Source organism: Mus musculus, chromosome 4 (assembly GCF_000001635.26).
Source record: "Mus musculus strain C57BL/6J chromosome 4, GRCm38.p6 C57BL/6J".
NCBI classification, from domain to species: Eukaryota; Metazoa; Chordata; class Mammalia; order Rodentia; family Muridae; genus Mus; species Mus musculus.
The window spans coordinates 141,683,151-141,699,295 of record NC_000070.6 but is presented as its reverse complement, the minus strand read 5'-3'; the positions used below and the strand labels follow the sequence as shown (position 1 = coordinate 141,699,295).

Sequence of the window (16,145 nt, the reverse complement as noted above, 5' to 3'; positions counted from 1 at the left end):
CACACCTGTAATTCCAGGAGGCTGAAGGAGGGTCACATGATCACATGATTAAGACTATACAGGGAGTGAGACCCTGACTCGGCAAGCAAGAAAATGAGATGTTGGCGTATAAGGCGCTGCTGCATAACCTAACATTTCCATCTTCACTGGGGCAGCGTTGCCCCACACAAGCTTATTTTCTGTTGGTGGAGTTTTTAAGTAGCCTTTAGTTACTCTATAAACAACATACTCTTTTCTCTCAGTCATACTTCTGTACTTTGGTAGACTCTGGTGTGAATTTCAATATCAGGGGTGTCAGTGCACATCTGAAATCCCTGAACATGAGGGTGGATCCAGGAGGAACAGCAAGGGCTTTACAAAATAAACAAAGAAAAAGCTAGGCAGGATGATGTTACGTGGCTTATGTTTTACAGTCTGATATTTCTCTCTCCCTTCAGGAGCCCAGATGACTATTATGAGCCAGGCCTGTGCAGAAAGGTGTAACATAATGAGACTGGTAGATCGTCGGTGGGCTGGCATTGCCAAAGGAGTAGGCACACAGAAGATTATTGGAAGGGTGCATCTAGGTGAGTGAAGGTGGGCAGTTTGCTGCTTTTTAAAATAGGGATTTTGTAGTGTAGTGAGTTTTAAAGTTCTTTCACAGTACCTCTGACTGGTATGGCATGTCCTTGAGAGCAAGTGGGTGTGTCCTTGTGTACGGGTGCCCCTCTGCAGGTCAGAGGGCAGCACTGGGGATTGGTGCTCACCCTTCCACAAGTCCCTGTTCTTGATTTCAGGTTGCCAGGCTTTTGTGGCAAGCAAGTTACTTGTTAAGACACCTTGCTGACTCTGGGTGTGGCTTCTTTCCCTCTAGCTTGACTTGGTCAAAGGTCAAGCTGCGTTTTGGTCAAAGGCACTGCATTTTGATCTCCCGGTTGTCATCATAGCTGTGGAGATGCTTAGTGTTCTTGGGCTATGTGGCCCTCTCTCCTCTCAGCTCCCTGGAGGGTGTTTCCATGTGCCTGAGTATGGTTCTTCTTCATTTCTTGTACTCAAGTGTTGGTGGATTTTTTAGTCTGGAATACCAGTTCCATGATGGAAGCCGGTGCCTTAGCACATGCTAAGCGCACTCTACCACCAGGCTGTCCTCCAGCCCTCCTTGGTGCATTCCCGTGTGATTCACTCAAAATATTCTTTTGTACTAGGTTTATCTTCCACATTCTGTGTCGTGTGTGTGTGTGTGTGTGTGTGTCTGTCTGTCTGTCTGTCTGTCTCAAGGAGAGGGGGGCAAGATATTGGTGGATCCTCAGAATGGGTATTTTCTAGAAATAAAAGACCTTTCTATACTGTGGAGATATAACAAGTATGTTTATGTCCATAGTGATTCTAGATCCTAATAAGTAAGCTGTAAGATCAATAACTTCACAGACTCTTTATTGCATGAACTGGCAAGACATAGATAACAAGGGTAGTTTCCTGTACATGGGTTATGTGCATTCCAGGGACCCAACTCGGGATGACAGACTTACTTATAAGGGGTGTGTGTGTGTGTGTGTGTGTGTGTGTGTATGTATGTATGTATGTATGTATGTGTGTGAACTTCTTGCTACTTTTGTTTCTTGTAACTCAACTTTGTGGTTTTGTTTTTTAAAGATTTATTTGTTATATTTTATATATATGCCTGGGTTGGTTGGTTGGTTGGTTTGTTTGTTTGTTTTGATACTACTTGTGTCTGATGCCTTTGTAGTTCAGAAGAGGACATCAGATCCTTTAGAATTATGGGTTGTTGTGATCCTCCATCTAGGTGCTAGGACCTAATCTGGGTGCTGTGAAAGAGCACCCAATGTTTAAAAGTTGGACACCCAGGCAGGTCTCGGTTAATTGCTTTTGTAGTTATCACCAAGTGGGTATCTGCATTCTGTGGAAATGCATATGGAAATCTTAGAGCACGAGAGGTTTGAGGTGTTCTGGGATAGCTGCGTATCCACAGAGAGAGGAATTGCAAGTCAGACCAGCCTCACTGTACATACATGTAAATTGTCCGCATTACAGTCCACGTGCGGGTTGGAAGGAAGATGGTTGAATTGGCAAAGTGTTTGCTGTGCAAGTGTGAGAATAGACTGGAAGATCTTAGAGACTGGTAAACCATCCAGTCCAGCTAAAGTGGTGAGTCCCTAGTTCTGTGAGACCGTCTCAAACACTACAGTAGAGAGCAACAGAGGAAAAGATACTGGGCATCAAGCTCCAGCCTCCACAGATGTGTCCACATGTGCACACAGCACTTGCACTGCTCTCAGGCAAAGCTCCTCGGCTGGACGTGGTTTCCTTACACTGTAAGCTATGCATGCGGCAGGTGGAGTTCAAAGCCAGCCTGAATGGACTACATGAGATTTAGTAAAAAAACCATTAGAAAAAGGAAATGATAATCAAGTCTAAAAAAGGGAAGATTGAAATTTGCTTCTGTTTTGTTTTTTCTTTATTTGAGGCAGGAATTTTTTCTTTCTTTTTCTTTTTTTCTTTTTTCTTTTTTTTTTTTAGTAGCCCTGGACCTTGTTATATAACTCAGGCTGACCTTGAACTCACCTACATGATACCTAAATGAAATTAAGTTTGTCTTGAGAGCTGGGTCAGGTGACTCACACCTTTAATCTCAGCACTTGGGAGACGGAGGCAGGGGAATCCAAGTGTTAGAGGCCAGCCTGGCCTACAGAGCAAGTTCCAAGCCAGCCAGCGCTATACAGAGAAAGCCTGTCTTTGAGAAAAGAGGTTTGCCTTGAGCACATGAGGTTGTGTAAGAACAAAATGGACAGCAATGTTTCCTAGAAATATGTATAATACTAAAATGATTAAAGCAGAAACTAAGATAAGACAGATGACAGGAATATAGGAAAGAACACTGTGGTTTTCTTTTTTAAAGATTTATTTTTATTTATGCGTATATGTCTGTAAATGTATACCATGTGTATGCATGTGCCCTTAGAGGCTAACTTGAGTTACAGTCAGTTGTCAACTGCCTGACGTGGGTCCTGAGAACTGATCTCAGATCCTTTGAAGAGCAGTAAGTGCTCTCGTCTCGTCTGTCTGTCTGTCTTTCTTTCTTTCTTTCTTTCTTTCTTTCTTTTTTTGTTTTTTTGAGACAGGGTTTCTCTGTATAGTCCTGGAACTCACTTTGTAGACCAGGCTGGCCTCAGAAAGCCGCCTGCCTCTGCCTCCCAAGTGCTGGGAATAAAGGCGTGTGCCACCATGCCCAGCCTTTTTTTTTTTTTTTTTAAGGTTTATTTATTCATCTATTTTACAAATATTCTTGTCTTTATGTACATCAGAAGGGGACATCAGATCATAGATGGCTGTAACCTATCATGTGGCTGCCCTGGAAGAGCAGTGGAATGCTCTTAACCACCTTAACCAGGGAGTGAGCTGTCCCTCCTCACTCTTTGGTTTTCTATTTCTTCATTTGGGAACTAAGCACATGGTTGTCTAGTGTGTTCTATATTGGGCACATATTTCCCACTCCCCACCCCCAGCCTGGGAGACCTTTTATAAGTATATAAAAAGTAATTGGTAACTACTAGAGAGTTAACTTCATTGCTACCATTTTCTTAATCCTCATAATGTTTGCTCTTTTCACCTGCTGAGCGTGGGTCCTGATGGTGTTCATAACAGTAGCTCCGTCCAGTCCACTTCACTTGCTTTTCAGCCTATCTTGATCGTTACGCCGTACCGGGCTGGCTGAGTTCCGGAAGCCCAGGCACAGCTCCCTGGGCATGTGAAGCCAGCATCAGTAATATCTTTTCTCTGCGCTTTAGCTCAGGTTCAGATTGAAGGCGATTTTCTGGCGTGCTCCTTCTCAATTCTGGAAGAACAGCCTATGGACATGCTTCTGGGTCTGGACATGCTGAAACGGCACCAGGTAATTAAGAGCTTTTATGTGTGGACACACGTGTGTGGGGGCTAGAGGCTGACAGCAGGTGACCTCCCCAGCCTCCACCTACCTGTTTCAGAGAGTACTTCTCACTGAACCCAGAGTTCACCAGTTTGGTGACACTGGCTGGGCAGCAACTCCAGGGAGCCTCCTGGTCTATCTCCCCAGTGCTAAGGTTATAAGGCACTGTTGCACCAGGCTTCCTACAGTGGGGAAATCCAAACCTAGGTCCTCATGCCTGCACGTGAAAGACTTTACCAAGTAAGGCTGCACGCTCAGCACTCCCCAGCCTGGGCTTTTTTTTCTTTGTGTTTTATGGTGGTGGTGGTGGTTCTTATGTGGCCCCGCTGGCCTGGAGCTAAGCTCACTGTGTGAAGCGGAGTCCCTGAGACTCGCAGGGATGCTCCTCCCTCTGCCTCTCCTCTCGCACTGGGCTAGCAGGCGTGTGCCAGCCAGCATGCCCGAGCACTAGCAGGCATGTGCCAGCCAGCATGCCCGAGCGAGCACTGGAGCTGTGTCTCTAGGAGTCACATCAGTCTGTCACTAGTATTGACAAACCAAGAACCATGGAAATGTTCTTGGTACATTCTGTCATCATTCAGAGTTGAAACACTTTGTTGTTACAAATAGAGTCTGCCAGTTGGGTGTGGTGGTGCATGCATACTTGGAAAAGAGAAGTGTCAGGCATCTGTGAGGCCAACCAGAGTCACACAATGAGACCCTGCCTCAAAACAACACAAGGCAGGCTTTGGAGGAGCACATCTTTAATCCAGCAGTTGGGAGGGAGAGGCAGACAGATCTTTGAATTTGAGGGCAGCCTGGTCTACACAGTGAGTTTTAGGACAGCCAGGGCTACACAGAGAATCTTTTTCTGGAAAACAAACAAAAAACCCGCAAAAAACCGGAACAGCACAAATCTCTTTGTAAAACCTCTAGGGATAAGTTAAATCTTGTCTGTTTTGACATTAGTAGTTTTATTATTTGTTTTAGTCTTTAAAGAATTGGATTTATTTTTAAGTGTATTTTGTTTGTAAGCATGTCTGGGTACCACATGCTTCCTGGTGCCCTTCCAGGTAAAAAGAGAGAGTTGGCTCCCCTGGACCTTAGGGTCAGATGGTTAGGAGCCACCGTGTAGGTGCTGGAGATAGAAGGCCCTCTGCAAGAACAAGTTCTCCTTTTTATTTCTTTTACTGAAAATGACCTTTTTTCCTTCACATAATGTATATCCTGATTATGGGTTCCCTTTCTCCTCCCAGTCTCTCCCCATCACCCCTTCCATCTAGAACCACCTTTGTGTCTCGTTAGAAAAAAAAAAACAGGCTTCCAAGGGATTGTGATATGATAAGATAAAACAAGAATGGAAAAACAGATAAGGCACAAGGAACAGAGATCACTGGTTTGCACACTCAGGAATCGTGGGGGGGAAAAAAACCCACTAAACTGGAAGCCATAAAATACATGTAAAGGGCCTGGTGCAGCCCCGTGCAGGTCCTGTGCTTGTCTCCGGTCCTGTGAGCTGTGACCATGCTGATGCAGAGGCCTTGTTGTCCTCATCCCGTCCAGCTCCTCCACTCTTGTCCCCTCTTTCTCAGGGTTCCCTGATCCTGGGGAAAGAATGAGACATCCTGTTACAGAGCTGAGCACGAGTGCTTGGCTGCCCAGCCTCTCGGGCCCCAGCACTTATATGAATCAAGCTGTACAATTACGATTCTGATTTAAAGCCAGGAGGGTTGAAGGGTTTGGCTTTGTTTTTTGTTTGTTTGGTTTTTGTTTTACTACATCCTTTTCTTAGATGTTGATTAAACAGTAGTAAGAAGGAACCTTGAGGTTTCAAGGCTGAAAAATGAAGCTTTGTTCACACAGGGAGAATTTTCTGACAGGACATTAATTTGTGATAATACTTGTGTTCCTCGTGTAAACCTGAAGTCAGTCATGCTCATGGCAGAACATTTGGTAGTGTCTGTTGAGTAATGACACTACCAATGACTGACCCTGAGTCAGCCTTCATGCCACTGCTGTGGTGTGAGGCAGAGGAGCACCTACCTGCCTGCTGGATGGAAGGTGCTGGATTCAGGCCCCTAAAAACAAAAAGCCTTGAGAAGCCGTGTATATCCTATTGATGTAGCATTGTAACTAGAAGGAATGAGTGTGTTTTTATAAATGGAGCCTGCATTATTAGTTTGTCAGTGTCTTGCTGTCATTTAGCATGTGTGGGTATTTTGTAACTTTACAGACATACATGCATACATCATAGGCGCATGCAGCTGTCAGACCTCAAGTAGAGGTAAAACACACAGGAAATGATAAGAAGTAAAGTGGCCATGCAGCCCACTTGTAATGCCACCAGTTGGGGGCCTCAGGAGATGAATCAGGAGGTCAAGGATGGTCTGGACTCTAGACCCTATCTCAGAAGAAAACAGAAGAGGGCCTAGGAGTAACTGGACAAGGGAAGTGCTGCTAGCTGCAGTGGCCGTGCGAGTGTGGTGATCTCAACTTGATTCTCAGAGCCCTTGGGCTGTAGTGCTGGCCATAGTCTCAGCCCTCTTAGCCAAGGCAGGACCTGGAGGCAGAGCTGCTTGTAGCCAGCAGCGGCAACAGCAGACCCAAGAAAGACAAGAGTCAACTTTACAATCAGCCTGTCTCTAAAATCAGAAAAGGCCTAGAGAGCTGCAGTAGCCCACACCGGGAGACAGGGGGAGGAGGGCAGGGTGAAGGCTGTCTTGGGTTGCTAAGTGAGTTGGTGGCCATCCTGGATTACATAGCAAGACTTAGTGTCCAAAGCCAGAAGTATAAAATTGATGCTTTCAGTGTGATATGTCTGTTTTTATTTTAAACCATCTCTTTTTTAGTAGTTTCTTTATGTGTAGAGTGAGGAGCCAGGACCGTTTTCTCTGTAGGATACTTTATCTGCTGTTGTTCTCTTTTTATTTTTATTTTTTTCACTCTAAAGTGTTCTATTGACTTGAAGAAAAATGTTCTGGTGATTGGCACCACGGGCTCACAGACCACCTTCCTTCCTGAGGGGGAGTTACCAGAGTGTGCTCGTTTGGCATATGGAACCGGGCGAGAGGACATACGGCCAGAGGAAATTGCAGACCAAGAATTAGCAGAAGCCATTCAAAAATCAGCCGAGGATGCAGGTATTGGACTGATGGTTTGAGTAGAGCTGTGTGCTTAGTGAGGTAAAGGCCTTTCTAGCTTATGTGCAGCTTCACTGGTCAGCAATAGGTGTATTCACTGTTTTCTTACCTCCTCCTCCTGTCTCTCAGCACCACTGGACAGGAAATGCCACTCGATAATAGAGTGCTTAGCACTGGGCTTAGTCCCCAGTACCACAGACTCAGGAAGAAATAATCAGAGTGCAAGGCTAGCTTGGAATATTTGAGATGCTCTCTCAAAAAGGAGAGAGGGTGGGTGGGGCCTTGCATTGCCGTGGCTCAGAAGGTAAACGCACGTGCCACAGAAGCCTAGAAACCAGAGCCCGTGGGAAAGTGGTGGACAGCACCGACTCCACGGTCACCCTCTGACCCAGGCGTGCTCACACATACTTACCATCATAAAAAAGAAACTTTGAAGGACTCATATTTGAACAGATGAAGAAAAAAGGTAGTGGCACACACCTGCAAAGCAGCACCTGAGACCGAGACAGCAGGATCCCAAGCTCAGACCCAGCCTAGGCTGAACATGGAGGTCCAGGCTAATGTGGACTGGGTAGACACACCCAGTCCTAAAGGGAAAGGAAAAAACAGGAGCCTGGAATGGTGGCACACATCTTAATACCAGCACTCAAGAGTCACAGCGAGTCTCTTGTGACTTGAGGCCAGGCTGGTCTACATAGTAATTTCAGGGCCCTGGGGCTACACAGTGAGACCTTGTTTATGAAAAACAGAACAAGAGGAAGAAGAGCCCAGTTCTGTGCTCAGGATTAGGTTGTCACTTGCTTGGATACTTCTGAAACATCCTGTTTTGTCCATAAAGAAAACTACAAGCCGGGCAGTGGTGGCGCATGCCTTTAATCCCAGCTCTTGGGGAGCAGAGGCAGGCAGATTTCTGAGTTCAAGGACAGCCAGGGCTACACAGAGAGACCCTGAAAAAAACAAGAAAGAAAGAAAACTACAGTAAGCACACTTCAAGACCAGCAATATTTCCCTGGAAATGTGCTTTATTTTCTCAGCCTGTTCATTGATTTGAAGGAAGGCATTATTAATTACTGTGACTCCATAGTAAAAATGTTTACAGGAAGTGCTGCCCACAGAGAACCAGTGGTGAGGGTAATTTTGGATTAATCATTTGTGTTTCCTGAGGTAGAGGACCTCTGAGAACAGGATCCTTAACATGTAAGTCTGAAGACAGCACACAGTCTTCTGAGAAATAAATCACAGCCGTTTTGCTGAAGCACCCTGTCTGTTACAGGCCAGCACCTCTGAGGTGCATTTCTATCAACTGAAAAAACAGTAACTCTTAAGTGAGTTCTGGAGAAGTCTTGTGTCACGATTATTCCTCAATGTGACAGTCTCACGCTTTGCTCTTTCTGGTAAAGTGTCCTAGAGTACAAACTCATAGGATAGCTTTCTCCTCGAGGCAAAAAAGATAATATATTTGAATAGCAAACTGCAAGGTCTTGTTACATTTCCTGGAGAACTCGCAGGTGTGGCACCCTGAAACTGGAGCTGATGGCGCCTTGCACCAGCTGGTCATGTTGCACTTTGTGTAATCTGGAGTTTTGGTTGCAACTAAGATAATTTTTAAAAAGAGGGAGAATTTTGAATCAGCAGCAATCATTTTAATCTTCTCAAAAGGTCAGCTTGAGTAAGCTCCTTCACCTCCTTAGCCTGTGGACAGTGATTTGGTAGAGAAGGGATGCTGACAATTTGAGATAGCTCCCTCCACTCCCACCCTCCACCCCCACCCCCCATAGCCATGGCTGATGGCAACAGTGTTACTAACCCAGTAACAGCTTCCTTCCTGTTGCACGGCTTAAATAAAGTGCAGGTGCTAAAGTAGGCTCAGCACATGGACGGGGCAGGTTTCCCATGGAACCTTTGTTGTTGCCAAATGGAACCTGTGCTGATCCGTGTAGTTTTTAAACAGTCTGACTCTGCAACAGTAGTGTTTATTATTTGAGAACTGACTCCTTAGGATCATGAAAATTATACAACTCTGGACATAAGATGAGAGTATTTTCAAAAAAGTATTTCTTTGACTAATTAGGGTATCATCACCTTTTGTATTTATCTAAAGTCAGTAGTAGTACTGTCCAAACATGTCTGTTGGCTGGCTAACTGTGAAGAAGGCAGCAGATGGAACTTACAAATCTTTAGCTGGGTGGTAGTGGCACACACCTTAAATCCCAGCATTTGCGAGACAGAGGTGGGCAGATCTCTTAGTTCAAGACCAGCCTGGTCTACAGAGCGAGTTCCAGGATAGCCAGAGCTGCACAGAGAAACCCTGTCATGAAAAACAAAACCAAGGAAGAAAGGAAATAACTGAATCTTGAGTTTGGGGTGGTGGCTCCTGCCTATAAGCCACACCCTCAGAATGTCAAGTTCTAGGCCATAGCAAGATCTTGTCTCCAATATATATCCTGAGAAATGTGGAAAGCTACTGTACTTGTCCACTAACCTTGCAGAATGAACGATCGGTCTTTGAGCAGCTCCTCTGACAGATTGACTTTGCCTGTGGCATATTTGCCTCCAATATCTGTGCAGAGCTATGGAATAATTGCTTTTCAAGTACAGAAACCTTGCTGGTTATAATTGGAGAGAATTGAAGCACCAAAAAGTCTTTGGGGTGCCCCGCTGTGGAAACTCCTGCTTTTACGGATGGGAAGGATCGAGGACTACAGCCCTGCATGCTGTGTGGTTTTTTTACGGATGGGAAGGATCGAGGACTACAGCCCTGCATGCTGTGTGGTTTTTTTACGGATGGGAAGGATCGAGGACTACAGCCCTGCATGCTGTGTGGTTTTTTACGGATGGGAAGGATCGAGGACTACAGCCCTGCATGCTGTGTGGTTTTGCATTGTTAACCCACGTTTGCTTGTCTGTTTCCTAATCCAAACAGAGCGTCAGAAGCCATGATGCATGTAGTGTGTGTGTGCTGCAGCTGGAGTGGGCCCGGACCAGGTATTTATAGACCACATTAACCTTCCATCCCGTTGTCATCTGTGCTCGGAAAAATCTCTGTCTGGGGTCATTCTGGAAACTCAAGACTTCCTCCCTGTTCAGTCTGGTTACGGTTAGCCTGTATGTACATTTATGTGTATGTCGCCATATATACACATAGGCATAAATTCTTGTTTAAGATTGACTGGTTATGGGAACAGTCCAGGATAAAGTATTATTATAAAGTATTTATTAAAAATATTTATAAAGTATTATATATAAAGTATTTATTAGTAAAAAGTATTCATTATACCTACTACCTCTGAGAGCTGAAGATACTGAAGAAAAAAAGAAAAGAATTGTTGGTGTCACAGCAGTTTGTTGTAGATAACTGAATTTTTTAAGCTTTTTTTTTTTCCTTTTTAAAAAGCTGGGCTCTATAAACGTTTATAAACTTCAAACGGTAAAATTTTCATTTTATTAAGCAGAAATGGAAAGTTGAGCTGAACCGCTTCCCCAGACTCATAGATAGTAGTGGGTGGGCAGGGCATGCTCCTGCGTCCTTGCCACCTGTGCTTCAGGGTGTGAGATAAGGCTGCGCTGTACATAGAGTGAAACTGTCTTTAAAATAAGTAGTGTTAAAAAAAAAAAAGAAGAAGAAGAAGAAGGGCGTGGTGGCACACGCCTTTAATCCCAGCACTTGGGAGGCAGTGGCAGGCAGATTTCTGAGTTCGAGGCCAGCCTGGTCTACAGAGTGAGTTCCAGGACAGCCAGGGATACACAGAAAAACCCTGTCTCAAAAAACCAAAAAAATAAAATAAATATTGTTGGTTTTATCTGACGATCTGACACAGATCTTTAGTAAGGGCTTGGAGGCTGATTGTAATTAGACTTGTAGCAAGTCATTCATATTCATTCTCTTTCTCTCTCCGACTCTTTCTCTCTCATCTTAAGGACATTAGGAATAGTTGATGTCCCTTAGCCCTTTTTTTTTCTTTAGCCCCCTGCGGTACTAGTATTTCAGTTTCAGAAGGATGGCATACATGCCGCTCTAATTAAGTACAGAGTCCACCAGGGCACCTGCGCCTCCCCTGCTCTATGGGGTGCGTAGGCCCTGACACCGAGCCCAGGTGTAAATGTTCCCTAAGGTGCTGGCTTGGATATCCTTTTGCAGTATGCTTTTTTATGTTAGCACTAGTCCAAAATTGAACTTATTTCAGAGTCAGCTGTATTGATTAGATGGATAAAGCTAAGAACTTTCTAGATTTACAGGATATAGATTTAAGCAGAGACAGAACGTCATCCTGTTTAACACCAGCTATAAGATAAGGTAGTTCTTTAAGAAGTTAGTCACGTAGTGTGGTGGCGCACGCCTTTAATCCCAGCACTCCGGAGGCAGAGGCAGTCGGATTTCTGAGTTCGAGGCCAGCCTGGTCTACAAAGTGGGTTCCAGGACAGCCAGGGTTATACAGAGAAACCCTGTCTCAAAAAACCAAAAAAAAAAAAAAAAAAAAAAAAAAGAAAGAAACATTCAGGCAAAAAAATTATGGGCTGGTGAGATGGCTCAGTGGGTAAGAGCACCCGACTGCTCTTCCAAAGGTCCAGAGTTCAAATCCCAGCAACCACATGGTGGCTCACAACCATCCGTAATGAGATCTGACTCCCTCTTCTGGAGTGTGTGAAGACAGCTACAGTGTATTTACATAAAATAATAAATAAATCTTTAAAAAAAAAAAAAAAAAAAAAAGAAGTTAGTCACGCCGGGCGTGGTGGCGCACACCTTTGCCTTTAATCCCAGCACTCTGGAGGCAGAGGCAGGCGGATTTCTGAGTTCTAGGACAGCCAGGGCTACACAGAGAAACCCTGAAAAAAAAAGAAGTTAGTCACTACCTTGAGGGGGTGCCACTGGCCTTTGAGCCCAGCATTTGCTCTTGAGTTCAAGGCCAGCCTGGTCTACAAAGTGAGTTCCAGTATAGCCAAAGAAACTCTTTCTCATAAAACAAACAGAAAGAACAACATAGGCTACAGGAGATCCCATCTCAACCACAAAAAGGAAAAGCTGACAACTTCCAGCAGGCCCATCCTCTCTCTCATGCAGCTCAGCGGGGTCTGATGAATTAATTAGTGATGTTAGCATCATAACTGCACTCTGTGTGACCTCACCAGTGGAAAACCAGCACTCACACTGATGTTAGTGTTCAGCACAAAGCATCTGAATTGAATTTAATAACCCAGGAACCAATATTTCCAGGGTTGATAGCAATCTATGCCTTTTAATTAAAGATATTTTTGGTGGTTAGAGGCTGGTTTTTAATAGTGCCAGAGGAGTTGGACCACTGTGGCTTCCGCATCAAGTTTGAAGGGCAATCAAATTCGGGTGGGTGTAAGTTATTGTTGCCTATCAAAGAATGATTACACTCTTCCTCTGCCCTCCTGTGGATTCAGTGACGTGCCTACGCCTGGTCAGTTCTGTTGTGCTGTACGAGGGTACAGCATTGAGAAGCTGGGCGTAATCCTGCATGTTGATCCCAGCACTCACACTAAAGCAGGAAACTCCCACACGTTTCAGGCTGAACAGAGCTCGTTAGAGAGCTAGAGATGTAGTTGGATTAGCAGAAGGCCTCCTGGCATATGTAAGATGAGGTTGGTTTGGTCCAGAGCACTACAGAAATTTGAGAACAGTAATGCATACCCATAGCTCTGACACTGGGAGCCATCGTCCTTATACATGAAGTCAAGAGTACAGGAAATGTGGAGGCCTCAAGTATGAATGCACAGTGGTTGAACAGATAAATAAAATTCTGTCTGCTTCATTTTTTGTTTTGTTCTTTGAATTGGGTGCTTAGTTTTACCATGGTTTTTGAAAAGCTTGGCTAGAAATAAAATCCACTGTTTACTTGTCTGTCTTCTAGAGCTCTCCAGGCATGTAAACCCCACCTCTCTTGGTTGCCCTGCTCTCTTGCCAGCGTGCTTGCTTTTGGACACCTGTGCTTACACTTGAAACATGAACAGCGAACTGGAGCCAACAGTGGTGGCCCATGCTGTAACCCCAGTGCTTAGGAGGCTGACGCACAAGGATTGCTGATAATTAAAGGCTTATCTGGCTTTACTATAGTGAGTTGGCCAGCCTAGGCTACAGAGTGAGAACCTATTGGGTTTTGTTTGTTTGTTTGTTGTTGTTTTAAAGAGGGGAAAAAGCCTTGTCATGAGAATCATCCTGTGAAGATGCAAAAAATCACCAGAAATAAAGTGACTGCTTGGTGTGGTGATGCGCTCCCATAGCCCAGCACTGCAGAAGCCAGGCAGGCGCCTCTCAGCTTACGGCCAGCTCTGCTGTGCAGTGAGAGCCTTTCTGGAGTGAATAAATACATCAATAAGTATCTTTTAAGTGTGAGCACTGACCCATCCATTGTGAAGTGCACGCTAATAGTGCTTTCTTTACATATGGAATTTTAATGTTTATTAAGCACACACCCATTTCAGCTTCAGTGACAGATGCTACCTTGCCACCATGAGAAAGATTCTTGTATTTTTTTTTTTTTTAGCATATTTGCAAGAGAGACCTAAATTAAAAGGCCTGCTTTTATTCTATTGAGGATTCAACTCTGATAAGTTAGTGGTCTGCTAGCTAATCTTTTTCTCTTTTCTCTTTATTACAGAGAAAAGCAGTAAAGAATCTACCTCACTGGGAATGTCATCATTGCCGACTTCAGATGGGTTTGACCATCCAGCTCCTTCAGGGCAGAGTCCTGAGGTTGGTAGCCCGACGAGTCTCGCTCGCTCTGTTTCTGCTTCCGTCTGCGCCATCAAGCCCGGTGACCCCAATAGCATTGAATCTCTAGCTATGGAGGCTACGAAGGCTTCAGCTGAATTCCAGACAAACTCTAAGAAAACAGACCCTCCTCCTCTGCAGGTTCTTCCTGACCTTGCTTCCTCAGCAGAGCAGAGTCTAGCCATGCCTTTCCATAAGTCATCAAAAGAAGCCGTTGTTGCAGGTAATCTGGAGAAATCTGTTGAGAAAGGAACCCAGGGCCTCAGAGTGTATCTCCACACAAGACAGGACGCTAGTTTAACTCTCACAACTACTGGGATGCGGGAGCCACAGATATTTGCGGAGGAAAAGAGTTGGCATCCAGAAAATCAGACCCCAAGTCCCGTGAACGGCCTTCAGCAGCACAGAGAAACAGGGAGTGTACAGCGAGAGGCTGGACAGCAGAGTGTTCCACAGGACCAGGGCTGTCTTTGTGACGCAGAAGACCTTGAGCTTCATGAAGAAGTTGTCAGTTTGGAAGCTCTGAGGAAAGGTGAGCTACAAAGACACGCTCATCTTCCCAGTGCAGAGAAGGGTCTTCCAGCTTCAGGACTCTGTAGCTGTCCATGCTCAGAAGCCCTGATGGAAGTAGATACAGCTGAACAGTCTCTGGTTGCTATGTGCAGCTCAACAGGCAGGCAGGATGCCGTCATCAAGAGCCCTAGTGTAGCACATCTCGCTTCAGATAATCCCACTATGGAAGTGGAGACATTACAGTCTAACCCGTCCTGTGAGCCTGTGGAACATTCCATCTTGACTCGGGAATTGCAGCTCCCAGAAGATAATGTTGACATGTCTACAATGGATAACAAAGATGACAATTCCTCTTCCCTTCTAAGTGGCCACGGTCAGCCCTCTGTGGAATCAGCAGAAGAATTTTGTTCATCTGTCACAGTGGCCTTGAAAGAACTCCATGAGCTTTTGGTCATTAGCTGTAAGCCAGCTTCAGAAGAGTCACCTGAGCATGTTACCTGTCAGTCAGAGATAGGAGCTGAGAGCCAACCAAGTGTTTCAGACCTTTCAGGAAGAAGGGTCCAAAGTGTGCATTTGACCCCTAGTGACCAGTACTCACAAGGCTCCTGTCACCAGGCCACCTCTGAATCAGGAAAGACAGAAATCGTAGGAACTGCCCCTTGTGCTGCGGTAGAAGATGAAGCATCCACTAGCTTTGAAGGTCTGGGTGATGGCTTGTCACCTGACCGAGAAGATGTCCGCAGATCAACAGAGTCAGCCAGGAAGAGCTGTTCTGTCGCCATAACCTCAGCTAAACTGTCTGAGCAGTTGCCCTGCACCTCAGGGGTAGAAATAGCACCTGAACTTGCAGCAAGTGAGGGTGCCCACAGTCAGCCTTCAGAGCATGTGCATAATCCAGGCCCAGACAGGCCGGAGACCAGCAGTGTCTGCCCTGGAGCTGGGTTGCCCCGTAGTGGATTGGACCAACCTCCCACACAGTCCTTGTCCACCCCCTCCGTTCTTCCACCGTTCATCTTTCCTGCTGCAGATGTTGACAGGATTCTTGGTGCCGGCTTCACTCTGCAGGAAGCGCTCGGGGCTCTGCATCGAGTTGGTGGGAATGCAGACCTTGCCCTTCTTGTTTTGTTAGCAAAGAACATTGTAGTCCCAACATAATTGTGGGAAGTGGGCTAGGCCACACGTCATTCCTTTTGAAAAAGCCCTTTTCACACAAATATACTACACACACACACACACAATGTGTAGAAAATCTGCAAGCAAAATGTTGAGCCAGATTTTTTTTTTGCCGGCCAAAGTAATTTATGATCTTTTGTCTGAATTTGTCTATTCTACTTGTTAACATTTGGGCCTTTTAAATGTATTGGCAGTGTGTGCATACAAAGCTTTTTATTCTCATGACGATGATGTATTCTGGAATAAAGCAGATGGTTTTGTGTATAGCATACCATTTTAGAATGAGTGAGTGCTTTGAAAGCAGGAGTCATGAGGAACCTGCCATCTACGGAGCTAGGACAGATCAGCTGCCCGCCGTGGCTCTGGCTGTGCTGTGTGCAGGGGATGGCTTTTAACAGGAAGCTGGAGAAGATAATAACTTCTAGAGTTGTATGTTTTGAGAAGGAGAAGATAATAACTTCTAGAGTTGTATGTTTTGATTTGTGTGCTCAGGGTTGACATTTAAGTAGGGCGAGCGGGAGGGCTTACACCTTGGGCTACCTTGTTTGTACATCATAGGTTGCTGCATGGACTGATTGCCAAATACCTTCATGACCATGGGAAGGGTGTGGGGAAATTCACATTAGCGTGAAACCTGGTGCTACTTGTATTTTAAAAGGGAAAGGAAAAAATCGCGATCATA

The 16,145-nt window shown here is 45.2% G+C and overlaps 2 protein-coding genes across 2 annotated transcripts in view; both read left to right on the top strand.

Moving 5' to 3' along the window:
* Window positions 1-15,733, top strand: part of Ddi2 (DNA-damage inducible protein 2) — a 39,857-nt gene extending 24,124 nt beyond the window's left edge. The window contains exons 6-10 of the mRNA NM_001017966.2: window positions 438-566; window positions 3,786-3,889; window positions 6,852-7,041; window positions 9,965-10,026; window positions 13,665-15,733. Coding sequence (NP_001017966.1) covers window positions 438-566; window positions 3,786-3,889; window positions 6,852-7,041; window positions 9,965-9,981 — 440 coding nt within the window. The 3' untranslated portion in view covers window positions 9,982-10,026; window positions 13,665-15,733. The remainder of the gene's footprint in view (window positions 1-437; window positions 567-3,785; window positions 3,890-6,851; window positions 7,042-9,964; window positions 10,027-13,664) is intronic.
* Rsc1a1 (regulatory solute carrier protein, family 1, member 1) lies at window positions 13,580-15,733 on the top strand. The gene has a single exon (NM_023544.5). The coding sequence runs from the start codon at window positions 13,697-13,699 to the stop codon at window positions 15,443-15,445; it is 1,749 nt and encodes a 582-aa protein (NP_076033.4). The 5' UTR covers window positions 13,580-13,696; the 3' UTR covers window positions 15,446-15,733.
* Window positions 15,734-16,145: the final 412 nt, after the last annotated feature.

Excerpts from the sequence above, each read along its gene's own strand:
- Rsc1a1 (NM_023544.5), top strand. The coding sequence starts at position 13,697 with ATGTCATCATTGCCGACTTCAGATGGGTTTGACCATCCAGCTCCTTCA.